This window comes from Bison bison, unplaced genomic scaffold (assembly GCF_000754665.1).
Source record: "Bison bison bison isolate TAMUID 2011002044 unplaced genomic scaffold, Bison_UMD1.0 scf7180017864326, whole genome shotgun sequence".
NCBI lineage: Eukaryota > Metazoa > Chordata > Mammalia > Artiodactyla > Bovidae > Bison > Bison bison.
In genome coordinates this window covers 5,029,137-5,043,675 of record NW_011494898.1, presented here as the reverse complement: position 1 = coordinate 5,043,675, position 14,539 = coordinate 5,029,137, and the positions used below count along the sequence as shown (strand labels likewise).

The window sequence follows — 14,539 nt, the reverse complement described above, 5'->3', positions numbered from 1 at the left end:
CCTCTTGATGAAAGTGAAAGTGGAGAGTGAAAAAGTTGGCTTAAAGCTCAATATTCAGAAAATGAAGATCATGGCATCCGGTCCCATCACTTCATGGGTAATAGATGGGGAAACAGTGGAGACAGTGTCAGACTTTATTTTGGGGGGCTCCAAAATCACTGCAGATGGTGACTGCAGCCATGAAATTAAAAGATGCTTACTCCTTGGAAGAAAAGTTACGACCAACCTAGATAATATATTCAAAAGCAGAGACATTATTTTGCCAACAAAGGTCTGTCTAGTCAGGGCTATGGATGTGAGAGTTGGACTGTGAAGAAAGCTGAGCGCTGAAGAATTGATGCTTTTGAGCTGTGGTGTTGGAGAAGACTCCTGAGAGTCCCTTGGACTGCACGGAGATCCAACCAGTCCATTCTAAAGGAGATCAGCCCTGGGATTTCTTTGGAAGGAATGATGCTAAAGCTGAAACTCCAGTACTTTGGCCACCTCATGCGAAGAGTTGACTCATTGGAAAAGACTCTGATGCTAGGAGGGATTGGGGGCAGGAGGAGAAGGGGACGACAGAGGATGACATGGCTGGATGGCATCACTGACTTGATAGATGTGAGTCTGTGTGAACTCTGGGAGTTGGTGATGGACAGGGAGGCCTGGCGTGCTGTGATTCATGGGGTCGCAAAGAGTCGAACACGACTGAAGTGACTTAGCAGCAGCATAATTTAAAAGTCCTTTTTAATTTTTATTACTCAAAATGTTTAAAAACTCTTCTATGTTTGTTTACTTTCACTGGGTAATTAAAACTTTTATTATAACAGAAAGCAAATCTAAAACAAAATATTTTCATTTATCTAGCTTAGGGGATCTCTGTAGCTCTCAAGCACTGAGAATTGTTATAGATGATAATAAAAATAGAAGTATTGTATTTTACCTTTTGTATTATGTAGTATGTTCCCTTTTTAAAATACTGAAATTTTAAATTTTAAAGTGATTGGGTTTTTCATAGTTGTAATTTTTCTCCTTGTCAGTAAAATATTTAAAGAGTGGTAGGTGTTTTATTTAGTTGCCAAATATTTTTCCCTTTATGGTTTTATCCCATGTTTGTGTTGTTATTGTTGTTTAATTGCAAAGTCCTGCCTGATTCTTTGTGACCCTATGGACTGCAGCACACCAGGCTTCCCCATGCTTCACTATCTCCCAGAGTTTGCTTAAACTCATGTCCATCGAAGGCTTCCCTGATAGCTCAGTTAGTAAAGAATCCGCCTGCAATGTGGGAGACCTGGGTTCGATCCCTGGGTTGGGAAGCTCCCCTGGAGAAGGAAAGGCTACCCACTCCAGTTTCCTGGCCTACAGAATTCCATGGACTGTATAGTCCACGGGGTCACAAAGAGTTGGTACAGAGTTTGACTAGAGTATGAATTAAGTTGATAGCAAAGAAGATAGCAGGAAAACAAAAGAAAAGTTGAACATACACAGATCAGAAGAAAATGGAATAGAATTTATATTTGTGAGTAGTTGGCTAGGGGATTAACCATAAGAGATGAATACTCAATAAGTCCTTGAACTCTTTATTGCTTTTTCCTTGAAAAATATCAATATTTTAACTCTTTGTCTTCCTGTAACTTTTGCTTAGCCAAGTTCTTAAACTCTTTTGTCCTTTCCCTTAGGTTATTTGGTTCATTTCTTCAATTATATTGCTTTTCTCTAAAATTCTCTAAATGGTATTTAGTATTTTAGGGGCCACCTATGTTACTAGATTATATAAAGGAGCAGAATTAATGTAGTTAATTCTGTAATGTCTCTTGTTTCTTTGTATATATATATTTAAAGTATTTTTATTTTTATATAAAGTATTTTTATTTTATATATATATATATATGTTTTTAAGTATTTTTATTTATTTGGCTGCACCAAGTCTCAGTTTTTATTTATTTGACCATGCTGTGTCTTAGTTGCAGAATGCAGGATCTAGTTCCCTGACCAGGGATCGAACCTAGTTCCCTGCATTGAGAATGAGGGGTTTTAGCCACTGGACCACCAGGGAAGTCCCTCTTTGTGTATATTTTAAAGTTACTTTGTTTTATTTTTTTTTAAAAATTTAATTTTATTGGAGTGTAGTGGATTTATAGTTGTTTTAGTTTCAGGTGTACAGCAAATGGACTCAGTTATGCATATATGTATTTACATATGTTCATTCTTTTTTATATTTGTTTTCATTTAGGTTATCCGTGAATTTTTTGTTTTGTTTTGTTTTAATCCGTGAATGTTGAGTAGAGTTTCCTCTGCTATACAGTAGGTCCTTGTTGGTTATTTGCCTTATATATGGTAGTGTATGTGTGTTCATTCCAAGCTCCTCATTTATCTCTCCCCTACAAGTTTTCCCTTTGGTAACCATCTGCTTGTTTTGATGTATGGAAGTCTTTTTCCATACATCATACATACAAGTCAGTTCATTTGTATCTTTTCTTAAAAATTAGATTCCACACATGAGTGATACCATGTGATATTTATCTTTCTCTTTCTGACTTACTTCACTTTAGTATGATAATCTCTAAGGTCCATCCAGTCAGTTCAGTTCAGTCACTCAGTCATGTCTGACTCTGCGACCCCACGGACTGCAGCACATCAAGCCTCCCTGTCCATCACCAACTCCTGAAGTTTACTCATTTTCATGTCCATTAGTTTGTGATGCCATCCAACCATCTCATCCTCTCTCATCCCCTTCTCCTTCTGCCTTCAGTCTTTCCCAGCATCAGGGTCTTTTCAAATGATTCAGTTCTTCACATCAGGTGGCCAAAGTATTGGAGCTTCAGCTTCAGCATCAATGAATATTCAGGACTGATTTCCTTTAGGATGGACTGGTTGGATCTCCTTGCAGTCCAAGGGACTCTCAAGAGTCTTCTCCAGCACCACAGTTCAAAAGCATCAATTCTTTGGCACGCAGCTTTCTTTATAGTCCAACTATAGTCCAGCTTTCTTTATAGTCCATCCATATTTGACTACTTTGACTAGATGGACCTTTGTTGGTAAAGTAATGTCTCTGCTTTTTAATATGCTATCTAGGTTGGTCATAACTTTTCTTCCAAGGAGCAAGCATCTTTTAATTTCATGGCTGCAGTCACCATCTGCAGTGATTTTGGAGCCCCCCAAAATAGTCTGTCACTGTTTCCACTGTTCCCCATCTATTTGCCATGAAGTGATGGGACCAGATTCCATGATCTTCATTTTCTGAATGTTGAGTTTTAAGCCAACTTTTTCACTCTCTTCTTTCATTTCATCAAGAGGCTTTCTCACTTTCTGCCATAAGGGTGGTGTCCTCTGCATATCTGAGGTTATTGATACTTCTCCCAGCAATCTTGATTCCAGCTTGTGCTTCCTCCAGCCCAGCATTTCTCATGATGTATTCTGCATAGAAGTTAAATAAGCAGGGTGACAATATACAGCCTTGATGTCCTCCTTTGCGATTTGGAACCAGTCTATATTGTTCCATGTCCAGTTCTAACTGTTGCTTCCTGACCTGCATACAGATTTCTCAAGAGGCAGGTTAGGTGATCTGATATTCTCATCTCTTGAAGAATTTTCCAGAGTTTGTTGTGGTCCACACAGTCAAAGGCTTTGGTGTAGTCAATAAAGCAGAAGTAGATGTTTTTCTGAAAGTCTCTTGCTTTTTTGATGATCCAACAGATGTTGGCAATTTGATCTCTGGTTCCTCAGCCTTTTCTAAATGCAGCTTGAACATCTGGAAGTTCATGGTTCACATACTGTTGAAACCTGGCTTGGATAATTTTGAGCATTACTTTACTAGTGTGTGAGATGAGTGCAATTGTGCGGTAGTTTGAGCAATTTTTGGCATTGACTTTCTTTGGGATTGGAATGAAAACTGATCTTTTCCAGTCCTGTGGCCACTGCTGAGTTTTCCAAATTTGCTGGCATATTGACTGCAGCACTTTCACAGCATCATCTTTTAGGATTTGAAATAGCTCAACTGGAATTCCATCACCTCCACTAGCTTTGTTCGTAGTGATGCTTTCTAAGGCCCATTTGACTTCGCATTCCAGGATGTCTGGCTCTAGGTTGATGATCACCATCATGATTATCTGGGTTGTGAAATTCTTTTTTGTATAGTTCTTCTGTATATTCTCGCCACCTCCTCTTAATATCTTCTGCTTCTGTTAGGTCCATATTATTTCTGTCCTTTTTGTGCCCATCTTTGTATGAAATTTTCCCTTGGTATCTCTAATTTTTGTTGAAGAGATCTCTAGACTTTTCCATTCTATTATTTTCCTCTATTTCTTTGCACTGATCACTGAGGAAGGCTTTCTTCTTGCTATTTCTCTCCTTGCTATTCTTTGGAACTCTGCATTCACATGCTTATATCTTTTCTTTTTTCCTTTGCCTTTTGCTTCTGTTCTGTTCACAGCTATTTGTAAGGCCTCCTCAGACAGCCATTTTGCCTTTTTGCATTTCTTTTCCTTGGGGATGGTCTTGATCCCTGTCTCCTGTACAATGTCATGAATCTTCGTCCATAGTTCTTCAGGCACTGTGTCTATCAGATCTAATCCGTTGAATCTATTGGTCACTTCCACTGTATAATTGTAAGGGATTTGATTTAGGTCATACCTGAATGGTCTAATGGTTTTCCCTACTTTTTTCAATTTAAGTCTGAATTTGGCAATAAGGAGTTCATGGTCTGTGCCATAGTCAGCTCCTGGTCTTGTTTTTGCTGACTGTATAGAGCTTCTCCATCTTTGGCTGCAAAGAATATAATCAATCTGATTTCGGTGTTGACCATCTGGTGATGTCCATGTGTACAGTCTTCTGCTGTGTTGTTGGAAGAGGGTGTTTGCTATGACCAGTGCGTTCTCTTGGCAAAAGTTCAAGTTTCCCTTCTTCGTATTGCATTCCAAGGCCAAATTTGCCTGTTACTCCAGGTGTTTCTTGACTTCCTACTTTTGCATTCCAGTCCCCTATAATGAAAAGGACATCTTTTTTGGGTGTTATCCATGTTGCTGCAAGTAATGTTGTTTCATTCTTTGTTATGGCTGAGCAGTATTATGTTGTATATATGTACCATGTCTAAGTTATTTTGCTGCTTTATGACTTCAGTACTTGGTCTAATTTTATGCTTGCTCTCTTCCCCCAGCCATTTTTTTAGTAATGTTTTTAACAGTTAATAGTATGAATTCTTAATATCTTAAATTATATTTGTATTATTTTACCTCAAACCCCTATGTCTTTTATTTTTCTTGGTGGATTTCAGTGATCTTACTTTAGCATCATGAATACACTGAAACGATTTTTATTTCTCTTAGAGGAGTACAAATAATTTCCCTGAGATTGTTTTGTTACTGTCAGACTCCTAAGTCTGTGTAAAAGCTTGAAAATGCTCCTTTGTAGAATTCTCTTAAAATTTACTCACTCCCCTGAACACACTTGTGCACAGATGTGCATGTGTGCGCATGCACACTCACACTTACTTTCACATATGCAGAGTTGGGGTGCAGAAGGACAGAACCATGACTGCACTGATATTTTGAGGACTTAGATAAGGCATATTAGGTTAAGGTTCGGAAAAGGCAATGGCACCCCACTCTAGTACTCTTGCCTGGAAAATCCCATGGACGGAGGAGCCTGGTAGGCTGCAGTCCATGGGATCGCTAAGGGTCGGACATGACTGAGCGACTTCACTTTCACTTTTCACTTCATGCATTGGAGAAGGAAACGGCAACCCACTCCAGCCTTCTTGCCTGGAGAATCCCAGGGACGGTGGAGCCTGGTGGGCTGCTGTCTATGGGATTGGTCAGAGTCGGACACGACTGAAGTGACTTAGCAGCAGCAGCAGCAGCAGGTTAAGGTTACTGTTTTAGAAAGAGTGTACAAGTTTTACCCCTTCTGATTGGAGGGTCATAATTGGTAACAAAAGACCCTACAATTATCTGATATTGAGGATAAGAGTAAATTATCTTTGAAAATGTATTCTTATGTTTGCAAACTATGTTTTAAAAATGAGTCAGTAGAATGAAGAAAATTAAGAACTAGTGAAATAACAAAATATGATCTTAAATGTTTAAATAGTTTGTCAGGTTACATTTTACAAGTCACTTATCTTGTTTTCACATTTGTGAAGTGAAGCACTTACGCTGAATTATTTCAGATACAGATCCTACATCCTAAAGCTTTGGCCTCTACGTGCAGGTGTGATGGGCAGATGGAACTTAGGATGCTTTTACCTATGCTGTGCTACAGAGAGCTCAGTCACTTGGATTTCAATCATTTTAAATGTAAACAGAGAAGAGCAAATTCACAGAGGATTGTTTCTTCTTCCAGTACTATGTATACTACTGTTTCTGATTTAAAAAAAAAGTAAAGCAAGTTCCACCTCTGCTCTCTCAAAACATTTGAAACAAACCCATAGAAAATATAAATGAAAAAAGTTTTTCATCAAGACTTTTCTCCTTTGAAACATTGGGAGCATGTGTATAAACATTTTGATCCTGAATCTCTAGTGCTGATATCTCTAGTGCTGATAACTGTATGAACTTGTTTAGTCCATTAAGTCGTGTCTCTTTTGCAACCCTATGGACTATAGCCCACTAAGGCTCCTCTGTCCGTGGGATTTCCCAGGCGAGAAGACTGGAGTGGGTTGCCATTTCCTCCTCCTGGGGATCTTAAGTTTATGGCAGAGGAGCTCTTTAGCTGTGGCTGCTTTTTGAGTAGCTTATATAAATAGGCTTGAAGAGTGATCTGAATTAAGTGAGAGTATATAGCTCAGTAGATCTTAGCCATTTCAGAAGTGCTTGAAAGAGGAGCAAAAAAGGATGAACATAATATACCTTCACTTACAAATACTTTTACATACTCACATATATCCCTGTAGTCTTTTTTGAGAGCAAATATAGGCTGATGATTTGCTATGTAAACATCTACAGGATCTACTAAAATAGATTCTCCACTTATTTAATGAAAATATCTAAGTTTCACTCATTCATTTATTTAGATTCAAAGCAAACTAATTTCATAAAAATGCAGCTGCTTCAACATTTGTGACTTAACGTATAAGAGATTCCATAGTTGTTGATTAGTTATACATTGATCCCTAAGGTAATATGTGAACTTCAATTATAACGCCTGAACTTTGTAAATGTACTTCTTTTCACTAGAAAACTGTTGCCAATAAAGAGTTTTTGGTCAAAAAATTTTAGTAGAGCAGGATTTACTGACTTGTTACTTATTTTTCATTGGCTACTTTCATTGGCTAGTAGGAAATTCTTTTGGATTATTATCCAGCTGACAGATATATTAAGTGAAATATAAGTGATACCTGAGTCTTATGGGGAGAAAAAAGGAAAACAGTTTAAAATATTGCCATTTTATATATTTTTGTATATACAGCTTACTATGTAAAATTAGGCTTTTGGGACATCCTAAGACAATCTACCTTAATTTTTACAGGAGAGAACCTCTGAGAAGGTAAAGGATTTTCCCCAAATTATATGATTAAAAGCAGAGTAAGGGTTAGAGTTCAGGTATTCCAACTTTGAGACTCTCCCTTTCTCCCCAGTCATCCATTACATTCTGCTCTTCATTCATTATCAGGCAGCAACTTCTAGCCTGAAAAAACAATCACATTTTTCTAAAAGCTTATATTTTAAACTCTTCACTCAGAATCAGTGACTACAGATTTAGAATTCTAGAGTAAAGCCTGTTAGGCATGAAAATTACTTTGAGACTATGAACAACTTAGCAGCACTTTTTTTCTTCAATTTGTTCTGTCTCACATTAGAATACTTAGATGTAAAGCATTATTTATTTATACAAAAGGCTATATTCATTTTTTTCTGTAGCTATTTGGAAATATTTTTTGCTCTGGAGAGATATATAAAATATTCTTTTGCATTAAATGATAAAAATTGGAACTTAATTTTTACAAGTTCTATTTGTGGACACATACTTTGTTAGCTCATTTTCTACTTTAATTTTGGAATGGGAGTAGTTTTTGAATAATTAGGATGTAGGAGAATCAGTTAAGGTGAGTAAATAATTTACTTTAAAATCCGTGGAGTAGAATTTATATATGTTATATTATCAGAATTTTCCATCTGTCAGTCTATGTTTTATAAATGTTTTCCCTACCACAGGAAAATTAACAAAGCTAACAATTGGGGGATCATTACCTTCTTTTTAAAAGACATATCAGGAATTTAAAATAAATAACTTGGAGGTATAGAGGAGCACTCAAAGTTGTAACTAACTTGTGGACTTTAGTAATGGTCCAAGACCATAGTGGTTGAGGGCTACAATCCGTGTTTATATGCACGTTCTTAGCATCAGTTACTGAAGCCTTATAACAAATGCATTTTTAAAAAATTATGGCTTACTAACTTCATTAATTAAAATCCTATTGATGAAAGTTATTCTATCTTAGAAAGTAGCCTTAGGCATTCTCCTTGAATTTATTGATTTAGAACAAAGTGTTTGAAAAAGCATATGAAAGGCTTTGGAATAACTGCAGTGCACATGGTGTCCAGCTTACTGGTGGATAGTTTTCTGTTTTTATAGTTTATAAGGCAGAGTACTTTAAACTTCTTTTTGAGTGGAATTTTACCTCAGTAATAAGCAGTATTCTGTCCAAAGGGTGTCAACATTTTGTAATGTCAAGGCTTCACTGTGGTCTAAAGTGGTACAACATTTTAATTTGGAAAGTTGGTCAGGGACATCCATATGATGGTATACATTTCCCAGTGCTTCCATGTTCTAGTAAATTGGGATGAAAAATAATTAAGATTTACATTAAATTAGATGTTTTCAAAGTTGATGGGGGAATTCCCTGGCAGTCCAGAGGTTAGGACTCAGTGCTTTCAGTGCCAGGGCCTGAATTTGATCCCTGGTCAGAAAATTAAGGTTCTTCAGGTAAAAAAAAAAAAAAGGTTGAGGAGTCAGGGGGAAAGGGTTTGGGATGACGCTTATGGAATTTGGGACTCTAATGTGGGAGGTGGGGGAGGTCAAAGCAGCCCTTACATGATAAATAGAAGGGAAATTTTGATCAGAGCCTTTAGGTCACATGATTCTGTCCCTTTTTGTGTGTGTTACAGGCAAAGGGGAAGATAGCGATGTACTCAGTATAAATGCAGACGCTTATGACAGCGACATAGAAGGCCCCTGTAATGAAGAAGCAGCTGCTCCTGAGGTCCCAGAAAATACAGTCCAGAGTGAAGCTGGTCAGATAGATGACCTGGAGAAAGACATTGAGAAAAGCGTGAACGAGATTCTGGGACTTGCAGAGTCCAGTCCAAAGGAGCCCAAAGCTGCCACCCTGACTGTTCCTCCGCCGGAAGATGTTCAGCCTTCAGCACAGCAGCTGGAGCTGCTTGAACTTGAAATGAGGGCCAGAGCTATTAAAGCCCTGATGAAAGCTGGTGATATAAAAAAGCCAGCCTAGTTTATTTAAATTGTGTCTGAATATTGGATGTGTTTGAACAATGCCACACTATATCATTTTGTATCTAAAGTTTATCTGGGGGTCTTACCTGATATTTCTCATATAACTCTTACTAGATAAACTCATCTTAGGTCTAAAATACATGTTATTGTTGTTACTTTTGTATTATGTAGTTGTTTTTTGAATTCATGACACATATCATTGGGTACTCTAGATACTTTGTTAGATGAGTATTTAGTATATCTGAAAATTAATATCTGAAAAGCCATTAGCTAAAAAGAGTCATGGTATTTTTTTCCTTTATTTTGAAATATTTTGGCATCAAACCAAAAAGTTTATGATAGATTGACCAAGCATGTTGCCTTCAGGCTATCTATATTTTGCAATAGAATATTAAATTATTGCTCCTAGGTATATTTACAATTTAAGTTGAGTTATGTTTATATGCACTTTTAAAATATGTGCCATTTTGAAGATGCCTTTTATGGGTATGGACTTAGTAAAAACTGAACAACATTTTTGTTACAAGGCAGAGATCCAAAGTGGCTGAGCAAAGCTTTTTTATAAAAAAGTAAAAATAAGGACTTAGTTTAAAGCATTTTTTAACAACGTCGAATTAATTGTCCAACTTTAATTCCAGCAAACCATTCTAACAAGTATTTGATACTGTCGAACTCTTAGTTCAGTTTTTTTCCTTCTATAAAAAGGGCACACATTTTCATTTACATTCCAGGCAGTTAGGAGAAGGAGACTATTTTATTGTACAGGCTTTCATCTGATGTTTTTGCTTGAAAATCTTACGTGCTATAATTCCATGAATTAAAAATCATTAAGACTATCATTCTAGATCTGAGGACTTTTGATAGATTTCCAAAAATGAATTTAATTTCAGGAAGTTTTGATAAGTGGATGTAATAATTAATCTAATTTTGTATAGTTTGTGTAAATAGATTAACATGCTGCCACAATTATGAATGCTTTTTGTCCCATCACTAATTGTAGCTGTTTGATACCAGAATAAATTTAGGTAGAGACTCTTAACTTAAAATAAATTTTTTTTTGTAAAATATAAATCTGAAACTGTTGTTTTTATATTTGCTAACAAATATAGTATATTTATAAGGCATGTTCTGTTAGTGTTGTGGGAGGATTTTCCTTATACACAAAAGAACTTAGAGGGATAAAAGCTGGCTTAATTATATATAAATTTTAGAGGATCTCTTATGAAAATAGTACTTGGGCTTCCCTGATAGCTCAGTTGGTAATCTGCCTACAATGCTGGAGACCCGAGTTCGATTCCTGGGTCAGGAAGATCCGCTGGAGAAGGGATAGGCTACCCACTCCAGTATTCTTGGACTTCCCTTGTGATTCAGCTGATAAAGAATCTGCCTGCAATGTGAAAAACCTGGGTTTGATCCATGGGTTGGGAAGATCCACTGGAGAAGGAAAAGGCTACCCATTCCAGTATTCTGGCCCAGAGGATTCCATGGATTGTATAGTCCATGGGGTCACAGTCAGACACGACTGAGTGACTCACTTTCTTTTTCACTTATGGAAATAATATATATGAAACAATGGAGTAGCAGTTACAAATTCATTTTTGTTGTTCCTGAACATGCCTTTAAATAATCCTGTCATTTCTTTTTTCTTGCTGAATCTTTGTAATGAAGCACAGAGGCCTGTATCATTTGAAATGCTTCTCTTAGGCTGAGAAACATGGGTATGATTTAAATAGTTCTCGTAGTTACTGCTTCAAGATGAAAAAAATCAGTTTCTATTTCCACTTACACTAAAAGTTAAAATGATAACAAAGTAGTGCAGAATAAACTTTATTGCTACTTACTAATTATGAGATGCAGTAGATGACATTTGTGTGATCCAACATAGAGGAGGAGAAAGAGGTCTGAGTGCTTTGTAGCTGATTAAAGTCACCACCTTCATGAAGCATTGTGTGCCTGCTGTATTCGCTGTGCAGAATGCTTTAGAGTACATTTGACTAGAGTGGGTGTATGTGAGGAAGAATGAATTGAACAAATTAGGCTACTTAGATTACTACTTTGGAAAATCAACTTTTTTTTTTTTTTTTTGGTAATGTTAAAAGACATGAGAGGTTTTTGCAAATGAGTGGCTTTAGAGAATAGGAATAAGGTTATTTTAGAAATGCCTAAGTAATGAGAAAATACCATATATTGATCTGCTGTCATTTAATCATCAGCTCACAGGTATTTATTGACTACCTCTAAGGTGTTTAGTCTTGTTCAGAGTCTTAAACTGTTATGGTGTAGGAATGTTGTGTAGATTTTAGCATGGAATAGACTGATTAATAAACATATGAGTGCTGTTTCATTTTATGCCTAATCTTCCATTTTGCCAATGTAAAAAAAAATTTAGTTCATGTTTAATTAGTGACTAAAAGGGAAAAAAAACGGCAGTCTAATTTTTCATCCAAAGTCAGGTAATACTGATATTTGACTAGGAACTTTACCTAAATCTTGAATGATTGATGCTATCTGGTATAAGGGGTCCTTTGAGTAAGCCTTGGCCCACTTTTTGATGTTCCTACTAATCCTCATGCTCAAGATATATCCTGATAACCTATCACTGGATGACCAGTGTAGTTTACTAATTATGAGAAATCACCTAAGCCTCCCAAATCCTTTTGTTGAACACCATCAATTCCTTAAAACTATCGGGAAGTATATCTTTTCCTTATAAATCTTGTTGCCAAAACCTACTTTCAGCAAATCATTAGATCCTAGGGCATGATTAGCTATCTGAGTAAAAGAATCATTTGGACAGTAATACAAATTGCAATAAAACACATTTTTCAATGCCATTTCAAGATAGATAACACAGGAGTTAACCCACAATTTAGGCAAAATATAGATGGCAGCTTGAAGGTTTTAAAAACTACCAGTTTTATGTCAGAACAAGTAGGAAAAGAGTTTGGTTATAGATACTTTCCTTTTGTTGTATCTGTTTAATTGTTTAAAAGACCAACATGCTTTACCTTAAAACTAATAGATACTTTTATGTATTTTTATCTTCAAGTAGACTCCCTTTTTAAATCAAAAAAAGTGCTGAGAGATTCGGTTTCCTTAATATTTAATTATTTAAAAATTATATTTAGTCATTATTTTGTCATTTATTTGTGATAAAATGAAAAAGGTATGAGAGTTAAAAACAGAGGGTTCTGATCCTGCCCCAACCAGCTGTGTAACTTGGGATGAGTACCTATTAACAGGAGAGATGAATCATTCACTGTTACGTAAGATTCCTTTCTACTATAACTGGGCTTCCCAGGTGGCTCAGATGATGAAGTGTCTGCCTGCAATGTTGGAGACCCGGGTCCTGGGTCGGGAAGATTCCCCTGGAGAAGGAAATGGCAACCCACTACAGTACCCTTGCCTGGAAAATCCATAGACGGAGGAGCCTGGTTAGGCTGTAGTCTATGGGGTAACAAAGAGTTGGACATGACAGCAATTTCACTTTCCTTTCTGCTATAATATCCTGATTACAATGGAAAATACCATAAAATTTGTAAAAGTTACCAAGTATTTTTGCTTCCCAGGTGGCTTCCCAGTGGTAAAGAGCTTGCCTGCCAATGCAGGAGACTTTGGAGACATAGGTTCAATCCCTGGATCAGGAAGATCCCCTGGAGGAGGACACAGCAACCCACTCCAGGGTTCTTGTCTGGAGAATTCTGTGGACAGAGAAGCCTGGCAGGCTATGGTCCATAGGGTCTCAGAGTTGGACATGACTGAAGCGACTTAGCACATCACAGCACCAAGTATTTTGAGTTGAAGTATTTCTTAGGGCTTCCCTTCCCCTTTTCTTTCCCCTTTTCAAAATGAAACAAACTAAACTGTCCCATGTAGTTGCTAGATATGAATAATAATCAAGTTTTTTTTTTCCTTTTACCTAGGCTTTATTGTCAGGGTCACTTGGTAAGTATACTGTCTAGAATTTTTCACTTTGGCTTATAAACTTAGGTTGCTATCTTTAACTCACTGCTTTATTGTATTTCAAAATAATATGTAGATAGTTTTAAATCAAAACAATTTTTTCCCAAGGCTTATAACAAAAAACAGTACTCCCCTATTCTTTTTGTACCAACTCTTGCTACTGAGAGGTAACCACTTTCAAATCTTTTAGCCTTCTTATAGATTATCTTTGTATTTCTAAGTAAAATGATTTTTTGCCATTCCTTAATATTTCCATCTTAGGTTTTATTTATTGATATATTTTGGAATATGAAAATTAAGCTATATTCCTTCTCTCTCTTCCCTAAAAATGTAGCTTCCTCTCTCATCCTCACAGTACAGTGCAGTTATTGGGTTAGCCAAAAAGTGCTTTTGAGTTTTTTCTGTAACATGGAAAATCCCCAATGGACGTTTTGGACAACCTAATACATGCTGGTTTTGGTTAAATTAGCATTCAGTATTTATACTATTTAGACTCTGTAAATATTATTCACAGCTGGGTTGTGTGGTACCTGTCATTAGATTTCCTTTATTGTTCCAATTTTTGTTTTTGGCTTTTGGGAATTCTTTTGTAATGACCTTATTCTTTTATTTGCTCAGTGTTGTCTATAGTAGCTTTTAAATTATATCCTGACTACCCTCCAGGAGCCTAACTTTGTTGGTAGGTTCAAACATATCATATAATCTTTTTTCCTTTAAAGACATTCCTCCTGGGACTCCCTGTCCTATGCTACTCTGGATCGGTTGGTCTTCACCTCTCTCATGCTGATATCCCATTTCCTGAATCCTGTTTTTCTTCTTTAGTTTATTCCCTCATTTTGGTGATAATCAGTACCTCTTCCAACTGCTTCCTGTGAAAAACTGCTTAAATGATCAATTGTTCTGATTCGTTGGTGTGACTCAGCATGTCTCAGTTCTATCCATATCCTCAAATGAAACATTATGTGAGCATTGGCATTAGGCTGGCAATCATTGTCCCTTTCAGTTTTACAGCATTGCCTGGTGCCTTTTAACTTCAACCCATGGACTGTAGCCTGCCAGGCTCCTCAGTCCACAGAATTTTCCAGGCGAAAATACTGGAGTGGGTTGTCATTTTCTTCTCCAAGGGATCTTTCTGACCCAGAGA

The 14,539-nt window shown here is 36.7% G+C and overlaps 1 protein-coding gene across 1 annotated transcript in view; it reads left to right on the top strand.

The window, feature by feature from the left end:
* CAAP1 (caspase activity and apoptosis inhibitor 1) overlaps positions 1-10,500 on the top strand; it is a 71,893-nt gene extending 61,393 nt beyond the window's left edge. The window contains 1 exon segment of the mRNA XM_010853323.1: positions 9,084-10,500. Coding sequence (XP_010851625.1) covers positions 9,084-9,430 — 347 coding nt within the window. The 3' untranslated portion in view covers positions 9,431-10,500.
* The last annotated feature ends 4,039 nt before the right edge of the window (positions 10,501-14,539 follow it).